Raw genomic sequence first — 16401 nt, 5'->3', positions numbered from 1 at the left:
GAACAGTAGCCAACTGGAAAGAAGAATACTGGAGCGTGTGAGTAGAAGTGATAGCCTGAGAAGCAGATGCTTTGCTCACAAGAGAAGTAATTGGGAGTGTGCAATAGAGTGATACTTGTATAGCTCCCGTATTGTACTGTGAATACGTATAGACCACTGAGGGCAGTGTGAAGAGATTTGTGTGTAGGGTTTGTAAAGTGTGTAAACCCATAACATTGTTATAATTAATTGTAGCCAAGACTTGTAGGTTGTTAAATAAACCAATTAACAATCCGAATGGCGTCTTCAGTGGCAAAACATGTTACACTGGTGTCACTGGCAAAACACGTTACAATATAATGATGCCAGTATTTATGAGAGGTAATGTTAAACTTGACTACCATGGGGAGTTCAAGTTCTAATTGTTAAAACCTGTAAATCTTGTTGTAAGTCTATATGCATCCGAAAACAAACCCTGAAACTTAATTATAGAAGTTACATAGTCACACAAAATAAATTGATTTTAAAATATTTCATTTCATATGTTATATCACAGTTGGCTTACTGTTTTTGTTTTAATGTATTAAGAGAAATGTGATATGGAAAGAATGACTATATATATACAGATCTAGACTGCATGACAGAAAAGTTGAGAATATTTGTTGTGAGTGATGTTTAATAAATTGTTTATCTCTGCTTTTCAGGTACAGTTTTCTTCTTCTTCTAAATTTGATACAGCAAATGGGATCTAAAAGTTAATGATAATAGTATATTAATATAATAATGTTCTAAAAGTCAGGCATTGCTCAAATACAGTGCATATCACACTAAATATAATTATTTGTGTGGCCCACATATTCAAGAGAATTATGCACCTACGGCTCAGTTCTATTTTGTTCTTACCAGTATTTTGGATATTGATTCTAGGGTTACAACTCTCCCAACTTCTACATTGCAACACAAGGTCCTAAACGCAACACAGTTGTAGACTTCTGGAGAATGATATGGCAAGAACATGTACAAGTTATTGCCATGCTAGCTAATATTGTGGAGAGTGGCAAGGTAAACAAAAATACTGTCTTTCATTCAGTGTCGGTGTCAGCTGAATGTAGGCACACTTACATAACTGAGCTATTGTAATTAACACTGTGTTGTCGCTGTTGATCTTCTTCTTCTTCTTCTTCGTCGTCGTCATCATCATCATCTCCATCTTCAGCGTTGTCTTCTGGCATTTATTTATTTTATTGGCTGAATGAAAATTCTCTGGCCTACAATCTTTTCTTTTTGATTCCTTGTCAGCACTTTCCTCTCTTCCTGACGTCTATCAGTATCATCCTTCCATTGACACATTACTGTTAGATTCTCTAAAAAAGGAGACTGCAGCAGACTGGACATATATAATTAAGCTATACTGACTGAAAGTTACGCAAAATATTTTGAGAAATGGTAGGGTTATTTTTAACAAGTCAGGATTGTAGGAGAAAGTGGCTCTGACCTGTTTTTAGGTACTGTCCTCGTGTTTACTGAGTTAGGACCAAGAGAAACCTTGAAATATTCCATAATAAATTTCTCTAAAGCAGGCCTGCCCAACCTGTAGCTCATGAGCAATATGTAGCCAGTGACACAGTGTTAGGTTACCTTTGGAGACATCTGAAGTGAGAAAAGTTTTCTGATCCTTTACCTAGCAATGGCATGATAGAACCCCAAAGCAATCCCACCCATTTCCTGGGAAACTATGAAAGAAAACATACTACCACTTCCACATTCCTAAATGGCCCTGTCACCTAGCAATGGAGTGATAGAACCCCAAAGTAATCCCACCCATTTCATGGGAAACTGAAAGAAAACATACCACCACTTCCACATTCCTAAGTGGCCCTGTCATAAATCCTTACTGTTAGTGGTAGTTCTCCTGGATTAAAGTCACTTAATCGACAGTTGCTGATATCTATAGTTACAGGGATGTTTTCTAGTTAACCACTTGCAGATGTGAAGGCACCAGCAGCAGATTTTTTTTGTCGGTCTTACAGTTGGTCTTGCTGTGGAATATATCACATCCAAGTTAAAATTTATGTAATTTGAAACACAGCACATAGTGGGAAACATCTTTAGCTATAAGTATTTTAGGATTATGGAACTGGGGGTCCACTTCCGCAGCTGCTAGGTATGCAGTATGTGAGTAAGTCTGACTTGTCCTCGTTCTTAGTACACCAGCATGTTCCTAAGTGAACCTGTGTGTGGCTATCTTGTGGTTTTCATGTTAGATTCAAATGTTTGCTTCTTAGTTTTTCTATAATAGCAAAAGAAAATAGCTTGCCAATTCAGTGGCAATAAATATAAATATAAATATAGAACATTTATCTATAATTTTAATGAAAAAGCACTCCTAAATATAGTAAGCTTGTTGTAGGGATACAGTGTGAAGTATCATATTTAATTTCTGTTATGAAAGTTGAGTTCATGTTTTGGTTTTACTTGGGAGAATTCAGATTTTCAGCACTGAAAATACCGAAGTCAGAATACAGATCATTATTAAATGATGAACACTTAAATGATTTAATGACATTGGCTATTACCAAATACATTCATAGCTATAATGAAGTAGGTGAAGTGATCAGCAGTGTCACATTGCATAAAATTACATAATTTTATTCAGAAGGATGATTTTCCTAAGAAAACATGACATATACTCACACTGCATTTTCTTTAACAGAACAAAGCAAACCACATGTTTTATTAGATGGATCTAATATCTGTTAATCTACCATCTTTCATGTTTCTTATACAGGGGTTTGTTCGAAAAGTAATGTCAGTGAGTCGATTAAAAAACATTTATTGGTTAGATCGGTACAACACATCAAAAGGCTTCAAAATAGGCTCCTTCTGCATCGATACATTGCTTCCAGTGAGATTTCCAGGCATCAAAGGCGTCGTGGTAGTCCTTCTCTGGAATGTCCTTTAGAGCCTTGGTGCAAGCCTCTTTGATGTCTTCAACTGTCCCAAAATGATGTCCTTTCATGGGAGTTTTCAAGCGCAGAAACAAAAAGAACTCTGGGGGAGCCACGTCAGGAATGTAAGGAGGCTGGGGAACCGTTGGCACCTTTGAATCGGTCAGGAAGCAGGTCACGAGGAAGGCGATGTGGCCTGGTGCATTGTCATGGTGAAGTTTCCAATCGTCCACGATGTCGAGCCAGATGCGATAAACCCTTCGTTTGAGTCGCTTTAGCACTTCCACGTAGAATTTGGCGTTGATGGTTGTACCATGTGGTACAAACTCGTGGTGGACGAGCCCCCTGATGTCAAAGAACACAATGAGCATGACCTTAACCTTTGACTTGCTCATTCTGGCCTTCTTGGGGCGAGGGGATGCCGAGGTGTGCCACTTGGCACTTGCCTTTTTGTTTCGGGGTCGTACTCAAACACCCAAGTCTCGTCACCTGTGATGCCATTGTCTAAAAAGTGAGGGTCACGTTCACAAAAGTCCAAAAGTTCTTGGCACGTTTCAACTCTGCGCGATTTTTGGTCGTCCATTAACACTTTGGGCACCAGCTTTGCGCACACTTTTCACATCTGCAAATTGTTCGTCACAATCTCGTGAACGGTACTTTTTGGAATGTTTAATGTCTGTGCCATTAAACGAACACTCAAACGACGGTCTGAGTTCAAAAGTTCTCTCACACGCGTCACATTTTCGTCGGTGGTGCTTGTTGATGGCCGTCCAGCGCGGGCTTCATCGCCGACCTCTTCACGGCCTTCTAAAAAGGCCTTGTGCCACCGGTAGACCTGACGTTCCGACAAACAATCATCACCGAAGGCCGTCTTTATCATTGGAAAAGTTTCCACTGCAGACTTGCCAAGTTTCACACAAAACTTGATGGCAATCCTTTGTTCCAAGGAGCGCTGCATTGCGGCTTGCATGGGAAACAAAAACGAGTTTCACGGAAAAGCCTTTCGTCACTCTCAGGAAGTTCGGAGATGACTAAGCGACTGCACGTTCATAAGTTGACTTCCCCTTCCACTGATCCCAAACGGTCTGAGCGCGCTGCGATGTATAGTCACTTCACAATAAAATCACTGACATTACTTTTCGGACAAACCCTGTAACTATCTTATGTTGTTTTTTGTTAAAGTTTTTGTGATAAAAACTGAATTAATATGTGAATCGGCTTATATTTTTTCTGTTTTCCTTAAGGTTTTACTATGTGAAAATGCATATAATATTTTTGGAAAATGTTATGAGCTTTTTATTCATGAGCCCTACATTAAATTACTGATTCATTTTTTTAACTGTGCTAAAAATAAATACACGGTAGACTAAGTTTGAAATTGAATTGTTTGCAATTTTTATATTATTATCGGTAGAGTTTACTGAATATAATATATTGAAAAATACTCAGATAAGATACATATGTATATATATAATTATAAATATACATATACATTCCATGTTTTATGTATTGAACTTCATGTTATCTACATATAGACCAAATTTTGCTGAAGTTGTCTGCATGACGAGAAAGGTTCAGCAGGCCTGATGTGAAGTACGAAGAAAGGGCGATGTTCAATACACACAGCGGTCAGTTACATTTAGATGGTAAATGATACAACATACATCAGTGTACAAACAAAATGCTATAATTGTGCAGTGTAACATGCATTGTGATTATGTTTCAGCTGAAGTGTGAGCAATACTGGCCAGAAATTGGACAAGAGGTTCTGCATGGTTGTGTATCTGTTCTGAATGTTTCAAGTCAAGTATTTGCAGATTTCACATTCAGAGTGCTAAATGTTACCTGTAAGGGAAAGACAAGAAAGGTATCATGAGCAGAAAATTATTTATGTAGATATCATATTCAATTACTTTTTTAAAACAGCTTAGATGTCTTAACTTAGTGGTTCTCAAACTTTTTACCTCTGAGCCCCCCCCCTGACAAGAGAAAATACTCTCAGGCCCCCAGCCTGTTTTTTTTTTCTATCAAAGTAGAAGTCATGGTATATTGACGTTTTATTCAGTTTATTTTGCGTTTTTCTACATACTATTTAGCAGTTTTTTACTCAAAATTGAAGTATCACAATACTATGCCTACAACAAAAATTAGTTTTAACACTTGCAATAACCAAAATATGTATTGAAATGAAACGACATTTAACTAACAAGTATTTATTTTTTTTCTGCAAAGAAAATCAAACATTTAAATATCAAAGTTCAGTATGATGGAAGGGCCTGCTTTTGAGAACAAAGTTTATCAAAACGTGCTGTAATATCAGAAATGGCCACTCTAACTTCTTTAGCAATACTTTGACATTATAGCTGCCAAAGCAGAAAAGTCGGTCTTGCATAAGTAAGTTGTTGCGAAAGGAATCAGGATCTTCAATGCTTTTTGGCTCAAAGTTGGGAATTCCTTGCCAATATGTATCCAGAACTCCAACAAAGATAATTCCTTAAATTTACTTTTTAATGAAGTATCACTAGTGAGATCGATGAGTTGTTCTTGCTCATTTACATTCAGAGATGATGGCCTAGGAGCATTTTCAAATGGATTTTTAATCCAATTAAATTTATTAAAATCATTGCAAAAGTATTTCTCGAAATGGACTTTCAACATTATGAGATGATCAAGTAGGCAGCTTTTTATGTTCATTGGAAGCACTGGATTATCAGTGTCTTCTACCATCGACACTAGAATAGGGAATATGTCTAGCGTGTCTCTTTCCGTACTGTTTCTCCAGAGCTCTAATTTTCTCATGAATGCCTTCACTTTGTCATTCCAAGAAAGTACAGTTGCCTCATTCCCTTGAAGTGAAGTGTTGAGGATATTTAGTTTCTCAAATATATCTGTGAGGTAAGCCATTTTCAATAAAAAATCCTTGTTGCTGAAACTGTCTGCCAGTGAGTGATTTCCCCCATTTAAAAAACAGAACACCACATGCCTCAGGTTAAACATTCTCTTTAATACCTTGCCTCTTGAAAGCCATCGAGCATCACTAAAAAACAACAGAGCAGTGTGTTCAGCACCCATTTCCTTACACAGCATTTTAAAAAGTCTAGACTTCAGAGGATTTCAGAGGATAAGGCTGCTGCCGAACTATCAATGCTGTCTCTAGCATAAGCATTTTATAATTGCCGGTAAAGAGAATAATTATTATTAGTTATTTTGAAATTCATGATAATTAAAGTCTGTGCTCATCAAAAGTTTTTCTATATGTATTTTTATTTGTTTTTACTTTTCTAATTGATTTAGGGCAGTTTTAATTTTTATCTATAGGAAAGTATGCTGCGCCCCCCTTTCAAGCCCCCCCCCCGGGGGTCGCGCCCCACAGTTTGATAACCACTGTCTTAACTGAATGTACAGCGAGAGTTCACATTAGGACTTAAAAATAAATCAGTGAAAACTGGTTATATTTTCATAATATACCAGACAGAATTACTTGAATCACTGTGTTGGAATTCAGGTTCTCACTGTAGTGACTAGGCGAAGTACAGTATTATCTTCTGGGCTGTGATTCTGCATAATCTAATAGAAGTTCACTAACATTTTGGAGGATCGTATTGGCTGCACTTTTAAAGTCAAAGTGCAAGCCAAGTTACCAGCAAGATATCAGCAGCAATCTGCTTGCTACCTGCATCTTGTTGGTTGCTGGTCGCTGGCTTGGCTTGGCTTGAATGAATGAATGAATGAATGAATGGATGAATGGATGTATAAGGGGTGGGACTTTCTGGCTAGGCTTACTCTTTGACCCTGAAAATGGAGGCAGTACATATTAGACTAAATGACTTCACATCCCAGAAGATAGTACTCTGTTTGAGTAAATGCTTAGGGTCATATTGCCCGTTAAATTATTCATTATTGTTAATATAAAATACTTATGAAATGACTAGGGATTTCGCCTCAAATCCATTTGTGATTAATAGTGTTATCATAGCACCCAATACTGAGAAAGTGAAAAATAGATGTTTCAAGAAGTTTTTCTAAGTAAGAATTTTTCATTAAAATGACAACAGAGAGACTACTGCTGGCAGAATTAGTACTGCATACAACCAGCAGATCAGTTGATGCACAAAGGGCCCTGGGTATATCTTTTCATAATATAAATATATATACTTCATAATCACTTACTTACTCATGGAGCTGAGCCCTTCTTGAGAAAATGCCAGTTGTATAGCTACTCAAGAAATTCCCAGCATTTTATGTAACCTTAAGGCTCATTACTGTGTTCCGAAGAGCCTTCCACTGGTCCCTAGTGAGCCAGATCAATGCAGTCCATACCATCCCATCCTATCTCTCTAAGATCCATTTTAATATTGTCCACCCACCTACATCTTGGTTTTCCCAGTGGTCGCTTTCCCTCCACTGTCTTATATTCATTCATCATCTTCGCATTCATGCTACATGCCCTGTCCATCTCATCCTCCTCCTTGACTTGATCGTTCTAATTATACTTGGAGAAGAGTACAAGTTATGAAGCTCCTCATTATGCAGTTTTCTCCAACCTCCTGTCACTTCATTTTTCTTCAGTCCAAATATTATTCTCAACACCCTGTTCTCAACCGCCATCAGTCTGTGTTCCTCCCTTAATGTCAGAGACCAAGATTTTTACCCATACAGAACCACAGACAAAATAAAATGTGGATTTATACATCCACTCCCCATACTGCATTTTACAGTAGATAAGAAATATGAATGTGGGTCTGAAAAATATGATAATGTTTATGTTTAATTCCGTGGAAGATGTATGTCATGGTAGTTAAGTGGCACATACAGTAGTTCATCTGAGAAGCATGTTTTAATACCGGTATGTTTCAACATATGATGAAATTAAACAAAAACATTTACCAAAGAAGTATTGATGCAAGGTCATTCCCAGCTACATGTGTCAGTGTAGAGTAAGTCTATCTTTGCATTAACTAATTCCACAATGTGACAAGAAATGCCATAACTGAGTTGGTATAGTGAATAAATTATGGGCTAAATGATTGAGAAATCAGGAGCAAGAGATATTTCTTGTCCACAGTGTGCAGACTGGCTGTGGGGCCCATCCACACTCCTAAGTGAATGGTACTGTGAGGCTCTCTTCATAGGGGTGACATGACTGGAGTATGAAGCAGGCCGCTCACCTCCATCTAGTGACACGCTTAAAAGAGCATGACACTATTTCTCCACTCCCCAAATTGCCTTCATGTAATGGTACTTAATGAAACATGGGGATAACTTTACCTTTATTACCTGAGTACACAGGCATATATGTGTGCTTGCATTAAGTCATTATACTAGGACACAATCTAGCGTGCGGCCCAGTATATTGTAAAGCTATCTTGGACACCAATATTTAGCACCAATATTTAGTACATATGAAATTATCTAGTCATACTAAAATAATAAAAAAAGTAAGTTCTTTACTCTGTAAGTAGCTAATTGCTGGGACAGGGACAGAGCACACTGCTTGAAGAATGAGAATGCATAATCTCAAGAGTCAGAGTTACTTTACATCTGGTGGTTTACCGCCAATCAGTTCATCTTGGTGACAAGCCCCTAAAAACTGATGACCAGTATTTTTTTTTCCAGCTGAACATTTGTGGTCATACTGCTTATGTAACATCCTCTCTGATGAAAGGATGGATCTGTCATTTACAACTGCTGCTCGCCCTTGCCAGCACAGTCATTTTTGGGTCCAAGTCATGTAGGACTCATGACCATATTTTAGTGACCCAGAATTGAGACTCCCTCAAACTGGAGGTACAGGTTCCCATATTTATCTCCCCTAGGAACAGAGTGGCCCTGTTATACCCCACACACTCTAGATTCACTTTGTTGCCTCCTATGACTCGCAGGGCTATGGTGGAGGTATCTGAACATCAAAATCATAGTTATATTATGACCGATGGTCAGTCAGCCAGTCTGTCTTGGAAAAAAGCACCCATCTGGTGCTTACAACTAGATTTTTATTACTGTCAGACGGTTTCAGGGTTGTTGATGTGGGGCACTCTCTAATAAGAGGGAGGGGTCTGCATTTATAATTGCTGCTGGCCCTCGCCAGTGCAGTCACTTTCAGGTCTGAGTCCTGTGGGACTCGCGATTCTCAGATTCGAGAATTTTCTTTTCATTGCCTCTAAGAAAATGGAAGGCTAATTGGATTGGTCATGTTTTACGCAGAAACTGCCTTCTAAAAGAAGTTAGTGAAGGAAAGATAGAGGGGCAGATAGAAGTGACAAGAAGACGAGGAAGAAGACATAAGAAGATGCTGGATGACCTTGGGGACAGAAGAGGATACTGTCATTTGAAGGAGAAACTCTAGATTGCATCAAATGGAGGAATTGTTTTGGAAGAGACTGTGGACCTCTCATCTTGACAGATTACTGATGATGATGACTATGACTTACTGGGCTATGGTGGAGGTATTCAACCCAACCTCCACATGGGAATGAGGTCTTGTAATATGAACGCCTTCTAATGTGTCATATTAGGGGTATAGTGTCTGTGTGACTATTTGATCTCATTTTGAAGAGACCATCTATTTTTGTTCTGGTGTGCATGTTTTAGATCCAACACCTTCATTTTACTTCATGGCCAGACCATGGTGTGCCACTGTACCCTCAGTCTGTGGCATCATACCTCAAGAAGCTGCTTGCAGCACCAAAAGGCTCTGGCCCAATTGTGGTACACTGCAGGTATGTTGCTTGTGAATAAGGCAACAAGTTTCAAGCAGAACATATAACACTCAATTTTTCTTTGCATAGATTTGTAGTTCTACAGATATGTTACCGTCATGTTATTTCATTTCATATTTTTGAAGCGCTTGTTATTTAATCAATAAATCAATCAATCAATTTGTTTGTTCCAAGAATCCATATTTGGCAATACAACCTCTGAATATAGAACAAGTCAGTAACTACATATTAATATAACATACATATTGTACATGAGTCAACAGTACTATAAAGCTGAACTACCTACACATTTCATACACATCAGTCATACAGTACATCATCCCACTTACAGCAGTTCAATAACCAGAAGTGAGGACAAGATGTTTGTCATTACATACACACTCACATAAGAATTAGAGGGACATAAATTGATCCACGGAATAAATGGAATGTTTCAATAGAAAGGATTTTAAGTCCCTCTCAAAAGAGTTAAAAATTTTCTTTAATTTATATGCTCAGGGACCTTATTATACAAGTTGATTCCCATATTTATCACGCATTTTTTAAAAAGAACTGTATTGCAAAGATTTACATGTAAATTTAATTTTCTTTGTGTATTGTAATTATGGATGTCCAATTCTTTTTGCCATGAAGTCTTTATATTTTTTAATAAAACATATCGCTTCAAGTATATATAGTGCAGCCAACGTTAAAATATTATAATCTTTAAAAATTTGTCTGCATGACATTTGATTATTAACCCCACATATAATTCGAAAAACCTTTCTTTGCATTTTAAAGAGTTTGTCACTTTCATTATCCCCTCCTCATACTATAATACCGCACCGCAGAGAAGACTCAAAATTTGAAAAATAGATATTTCTTATCATGTACGGGCTCATAGTTGCTTTTAATGTTTTTATCATATAAGCTACTTTGGATAGCTTAGCTCTTAAAAATCGAGCATGGGCGCCCCATTTTAAGTTTCCTGTCATGTAAATACCTAGAAATCTCAATTCTGATTAATGCAAATTTCAGTCCTTATTAAATTTGTCAGATATTACCTCAAAGGTTCAGAACATCACCAGGTTTCTATCTGTTGACTTGCAAACAATATTTCGCTCAGAACTGGCAGGTATGTTTATGGAGTCTTCATACAAAAGTTTACATTGCTATTCCAGTTGCACATTATTTATCGAAATTAAATTGAAAATTAAACAAGATTTCCTTATGGCTATCATGCTGTTATTTACTCTGCAAAAATATTGGCTTAAGTTTTATATGTCACTCAAATGGTGTGCTGCTTTATGTGAAGAGGGCTATTCAAGTCTTAATTATGAATCTTTGGCCTGTCATTTTTCTGGAAATCAAAGGCTACAAGATCAGCAATCCTAACTTTTATGGATTTCTTGAAACCTTAGAGGCAAACATTGAGATTGTACGGAAGTTTATATATACTAGTACCTGATAAGGACAAGGACATGAAAATATTTGTAGTATGTAGAAATTAAGTTGAAGGTCAGTCACCTCTAATGACATATTTAATTTTAGTGCTGGAGTAGGAAGAACTGGAACCATCATCCTTTCAGATGTTTGTCTTCGAATGGCTGCAGCAGAACGTTATGTGGATGTACTAGCATTCCAGCAACAAATTAGAGAACACCGAGCCAATATGGTGGACAATTTTGTATGTACCATATTCATAATTGTGTTCAAATGAGAAATTTCAGTCTGACAGAAACTACAGTAAAGTAAAGCATGTGAACAGAAATTTATTGACTGTACTTACCTCATCTCTTGAGAATCAGTAAAAAAAATACTTTTGTTCAAGTCATAATCTCTCACTAGATGTTTCATGTCTCACTTCAATATGCATTTCTTGTAATGAAATCTGTTTTCCTCAAAGCATCACTGAATGGCATAGTACTGCAGCACGCTACAGTAGGCAACAGCAGGATCATTTATGATCCCTGTGTATCAAAAAGTGAATTGTGGACTGTTGTACACATATGCTTTTAACTTTGGTAATCTGAAGTGTGATAGTTCCACTGTGCAGAGTATGACTTTCTTTATACTTCAAATTTCATACCATCTTAGTGATTCCATTAACCTACAAGTTACACAACTATAGTGGAGCAATTCAGTATGGTAGACTGAATCAGTTAGCTGGAAAAGGAGAATGTTTATTTGTCACCCATTGGACATGCTACCCTTTACAATTAACCAATTCTGATGTGACTTGTAATATTCTTATGTGAAATCCTTACAGAATCAATATAAGTTTGTTCATCTGGTTCTACTGGAATGTCTGGTGACTGAACCATCTAGCGTCACATGTGATGGATACTTGGAAAAGCATGTAAATGAGTTGCGACAGACAGGTGCGATGCTGCGACAATTCAAGCGTATGCATGAGCTGAGTTGGCAAGACCAAGCACTCAGTTCCACCTCTGTACAGACAAGCCACTCACAAGTGCCAGCAAATAAATCCAAGAACAGATCCCAGAAAATTGTGCCAGGTAAGAAATACCACATTTACTTGACAGGAAGATGAGTTTTATATTTTAAGACAAAACTGACAGGTCAAAATCTTTTATTATGTAAAATTATTACAACCTAGAGCAGAGCCTGCTGCCTGCTTTATGCTGGTTTCTTGCATGGCTTATTGTTTAATCCTGAAGAAATGGTTGCATTTCAGTGGACTACATTGCATTATATTCAAGAAGATAAAACTCTTCAAATTTCAACTTGTTATCACTTCGGCTGTCTGCAGTTTGTCTGAAACTTCTTTGAGAATAGTTAATATCTTCAGTAGGCAACGTCATGGAATAAAACTCCTTTGTGTCTAGCAGCATCTCTGGTATTGAGATATTGGTTCCCATTGCATACTGAAAGGCTATCTTAGACAGAATTTTATAGTTACATGTCTTTAGGATTATGTGCCAGAGTTGACAGGAAAGACTTGCAACATTTTTTTCAGGATTTTGTAATTTGGATTACATTGTAACACAATAATGGACAGAGCAAACTAGTCCAAGTGAGAATGGTTCTGGCTTATATTCTGGAAGACACCTGTTGGAGTTTCATGAGGATCACTGACTGTCCTGAATGTGAGGTTTCTTTGTGATGTTCCTCAGTCCCTCCAGGCACATTCCAGGACAGTATCACAAATTAGACCATAACCACTGCCTTCCAAATCCTTCCCAATTCTTTATTATCTCTCATCCAATCACTGGACATAATATAATCTGAGTTACTGACAATGTCACTCAGTAAATTAGAAAGAAATAAGTAGAGCAGTAAACAGTAACTTAATAAATTAATAGAGAGGAATCTCTCTCCAGGCAAATACCAGAATAGTGCCTCAAATTATGCTAAGTCTGCTACTTCCCATATCCTTTCCAATATACTGTTCACTAATCCTCTTACCTTTCCACATATTGTATAATATGGGCTACTGGCAGTGGCCTCCGTAGTCTAGGGGTAACGTTCCCACCTCATGACTCAAGGTACGTGGGTTCAAACCTGGCAGAGGTCATGGAATTTTTAAGGGCGGAAAAATTCAGGAAACAAGTCCTCTGGGAGGGACTTTAAGCCGTGGGTCCCGTGTCGTAGCTTTACGGCACGTAAAAGAACCTCATGCATCAAGGAGGTCTCTGAGCCAAATTACAAGGACGTTTCCCGCCCCACAATAGTCTCTAACGCCTCTGGTAGATGGGGGGGGGGAGCATCTAGATACCGCTGAGCCAGTAGAGGCCGAACTTGCTGGCTGAGTCAAGACTGATGGCACGCACCAGTATCGGTAGGGTATAGAGACTGGTAGAATATCACAGGGGGACGTACAGTAGACCACTGGTCGCGGTGCATGGGGAAACCCCCCCCCCTCCAATAATAATAATAATAATAATAATAATAATGGGCTACTGACAGTATCATTAATTGAATCAAGAATAAAAGAAATAACTTAAGGAATGTATCCTGGACAGGTCAGATAATTATTTATTAACTAACTGATTCTACCATTTTTATTTCATGTATTAGGTCAGAGTGGCAGATTATTCATCACTCGATATCCTTTTGAGGATGTGAACTCGGAGTATATAAATGCCGTGTATGTGGATGGGTTCCGGCTCAAGGATCAGTTTGTGGCTACACAATTTCCACTGACATCAACTGTCGGTGACTTCTGGAGACTTATAGCTGAGAAGAATGTATCTCTCATCGTGGTGCTGAATGAAGTAGAAACGCAAATTAAGGTTTGTTAACATACAAACAAATACAAAATAAGTGACAGAGATCTGAAGGGAACAAATGGTTTTATAAAAGGACCTATTCCTGTGTCTCATGAGCTTGTTACTAACATCAGATAATACTTAAATGGGAAATTGCTTGAATAACCTGTACTGGAATGGGTATACAGTTTTAACCAAACAAATGAAATTCTGAATGATGCATCATATTGTAGCGTGACACACGAAACACGCTATATGTGCAACGATTTTCATTTTGGTGGTCAGGAAAATAGAGCACTATCTGTTTGGAGCCATTGGACAAGAGCTAAGAAATACTAAATATCTCGTGAACATCATCAGAGGAATCACTGGTAATAAGGAATAAGTGATTCCTTTGGGAAAATAGATTTCACTTATTTCCTTATCTACATGCTTACTCAACAGCCCGAAGGCCAATTATAAAGTATGCATGAGAGAGGAGACATACAAAACTCCTGCAATTCAAAGGTTATATGTGTGCCTCTTGGTACTATTCTTTTGAGTAAGGATTATAGTAAGGACACTAGGTTGCACTGTATGTACTTCCTGTGCAGAAAATGAAGATTGGTTGAGTCGTGAGTGTTCGTGATAAACGAAGAACTTGTTCATCATATTAAAAATAAAGTTCATCTTTAAATATCTTCAATTCAGCGCATCTCAACAAAAGCATATACACTGTATGAAAAGAAAACAAAAAATATAATATTGCATATACACACAATAAAAGATGAAACAAGGTGTAATGTATCACTTAGACAATAACCAATAACCAGTTATGATAATAAAAATGAAGTAATATGGAAGCATCTGCTATTTTAAAGAGGTCACTATCACTCTTCTTAAGCGGCCTCCGTAGTCTAGAGGTAACGTTCCCACCTCATGACTCGTGGTACGCGGGTTCAAATACCTGGCAGAGGTCGTCGAATTTTTAAGAGCAAATAATTCAGGGAACAAGTCCTCCGGGAGGGACTTTAAGCTGTGTATCCTGTGTCGTAACTTTACGGCACGTAAAAGAACCTCATATCCCCAAAGGGGATCACTGAGCCAAATTCCAGGACGTTTCCCGCCCAACAATAGTCTCTAAGGCCTCTGATAGATGGGGGAAGCATTATAGACACCGCTAAGCAAGTGACCGAACTCGCTTGCTTGGCAGGACTGATGGTAAGCACCATTTATCGGTAGGGTATAGAGACTGGTAGAATATCATAGAGGGAAGCACAATAGATCAAACTGGTCGGGGTGCATGGGGAAACCCACCCTCTCTAAATAACATAACATAACATAACATCACTCTTCTTTCTTTCGTTTTCATAAGTGAATTTAGTAAACACGGTCTGATACATCCATCTTTTATGGTTATGAGATATAGCGTCTAACTTGGAAAGGAAAATGATAAACGAGAAATTCATGCTATATTTTAGGCATGAATTATTGTAGAAAGTAACAACCTCAAAGATTAAAATGAAAATGATAGGATAATATTAAAACAGATAGTAAAGGAAAGAGGCCATGTTAGGTGGGTCCCTGTCACCATGGCATGGCGCGTCCTCAGGTTGCGGATGGAGGAGACGCCTTCCAGTTTTGGAGGGAAGCTGCGAATATATTGAATAAGCAGTCGTGGACAGCTGACAAGGGATGGCCCTCCAGCTTGGGGGTTGGGGGTGGGGCTAACAACTCCGCACTGTAAAAAATCAATATGTTACGAAAATGAACACAAAGCCTCGGACCTGGACTGATTCCTTGGATAAACGACCTAAGCTAATGAAAATGGATATGAGACTTGGAACTTGGAATGTATGAAGTTTGTATAAGGCAGATTCACTCAGGGCAGTGACAGAATAAATCTTAAAATACAAGTTAGATTTAGTGGGAGTACAGGAGGTCAGATGAGATGGAGGTGGCATCGCACCAGCAGGCGAATATACATTTTTCTACGGACAGGGGAATGAAAATCATGAATTAGGTACAGGTTTTTTCATACATAAGAGAATCGTATCAGCAGTTAAGAGGGTAGACTTCGTTAGTGATAGGATATCATATATAATACTAAAAGGTTGCTGGTGTGATATCATTGTTATGAATGTTCATGCCCCAACAGAAGATAAAATTGATGACATAAAGGATAGATTCTATGAAGAACTAGAACATGTATTTGATAAATTCCCGAAGTACCCCATGAAAATTTTGTTAGGAGATTTCAATGCCAAAGTAGGGAGGGAAGACATTTTCAAACCAACAATTGGGAATGAGAGTTTGCATGAAATTAGTAATGATAATGGAGTTAGAATAGTAAACTTTGCCACATCAAAAAATCTTACTGTGAAAAGTACAATGTTCCCACATCGTAACATCCATAAATTCACTTGGACATCTCCTGATGTGAAGATACACAATCAAATAGACCATATTTTGATATATAGGAGACAGAATCCGATCATTCAGGGCAGCAGATTGTGATACTGACCACTACCTGGTGGTGGCAAAGATTAGGGAAAGACTGGCAGT

The 16401-nt window shown here is 38.0% G+C and overlaps 1 protein-coding gene across 5 annotated transcripts in view; it reads left to right on the top strand.

Moving 5' to 3' along the window:
* The window catches only part of LOC111873666 (receptor-type tyrosine-protein phosphatase epsilon), an 86106-nt gene that overhangs the window by 53338 nt on the left and 16367 nt on the right, over window positions 1–16401 (top strand). For all 5 annotated transcript variants that reach the window (XM_023868580.2, XM_023868581.2, XM_023868579.2 and 2 more), the window contains 6 exons: window positions 907–1041; window positions 4654–4794; window positions 9519–9646; window positions 11177–11312; window positions 11895–12144; window positions 13667–13881. In XM_023868580.2, coding sequence (XP_023724348.1) covers window positions 907–1041; window positions 4654–4794; window positions 9519–9646; window positions 11177–11312; window positions 11895–12144; window positions 13667–13881 — 1005 coding nt within the window. The remainder of the gene's footprint in view (window positions 1–906; window positions 1042–4653; window positions 4795–9518; window positions 9647–11176; window positions 11313–11894; window positions 12145–13666; window positions 13882–16401) is intronic.

This window comes from Cryptotermes secundus, unplaced genomic scaffold, assembly GCF_002891405.2.
Source record: "Cryptotermes secundus unplaced genomic scaffold, Csec_1.0 scaffold1382, whole genome shotgun sequence".
Lineage (NCBI taxonomy): Eukaryota > Metazoa > Arthropoda > Insecta > Blattodea > Kalotermitidae > Cryptotermes > Cryptotermes secundus.
Note: the sequence above shows the minus strand (reverse complement) of the source record. Positions and strands in the feature narration are given on the sequence as shown.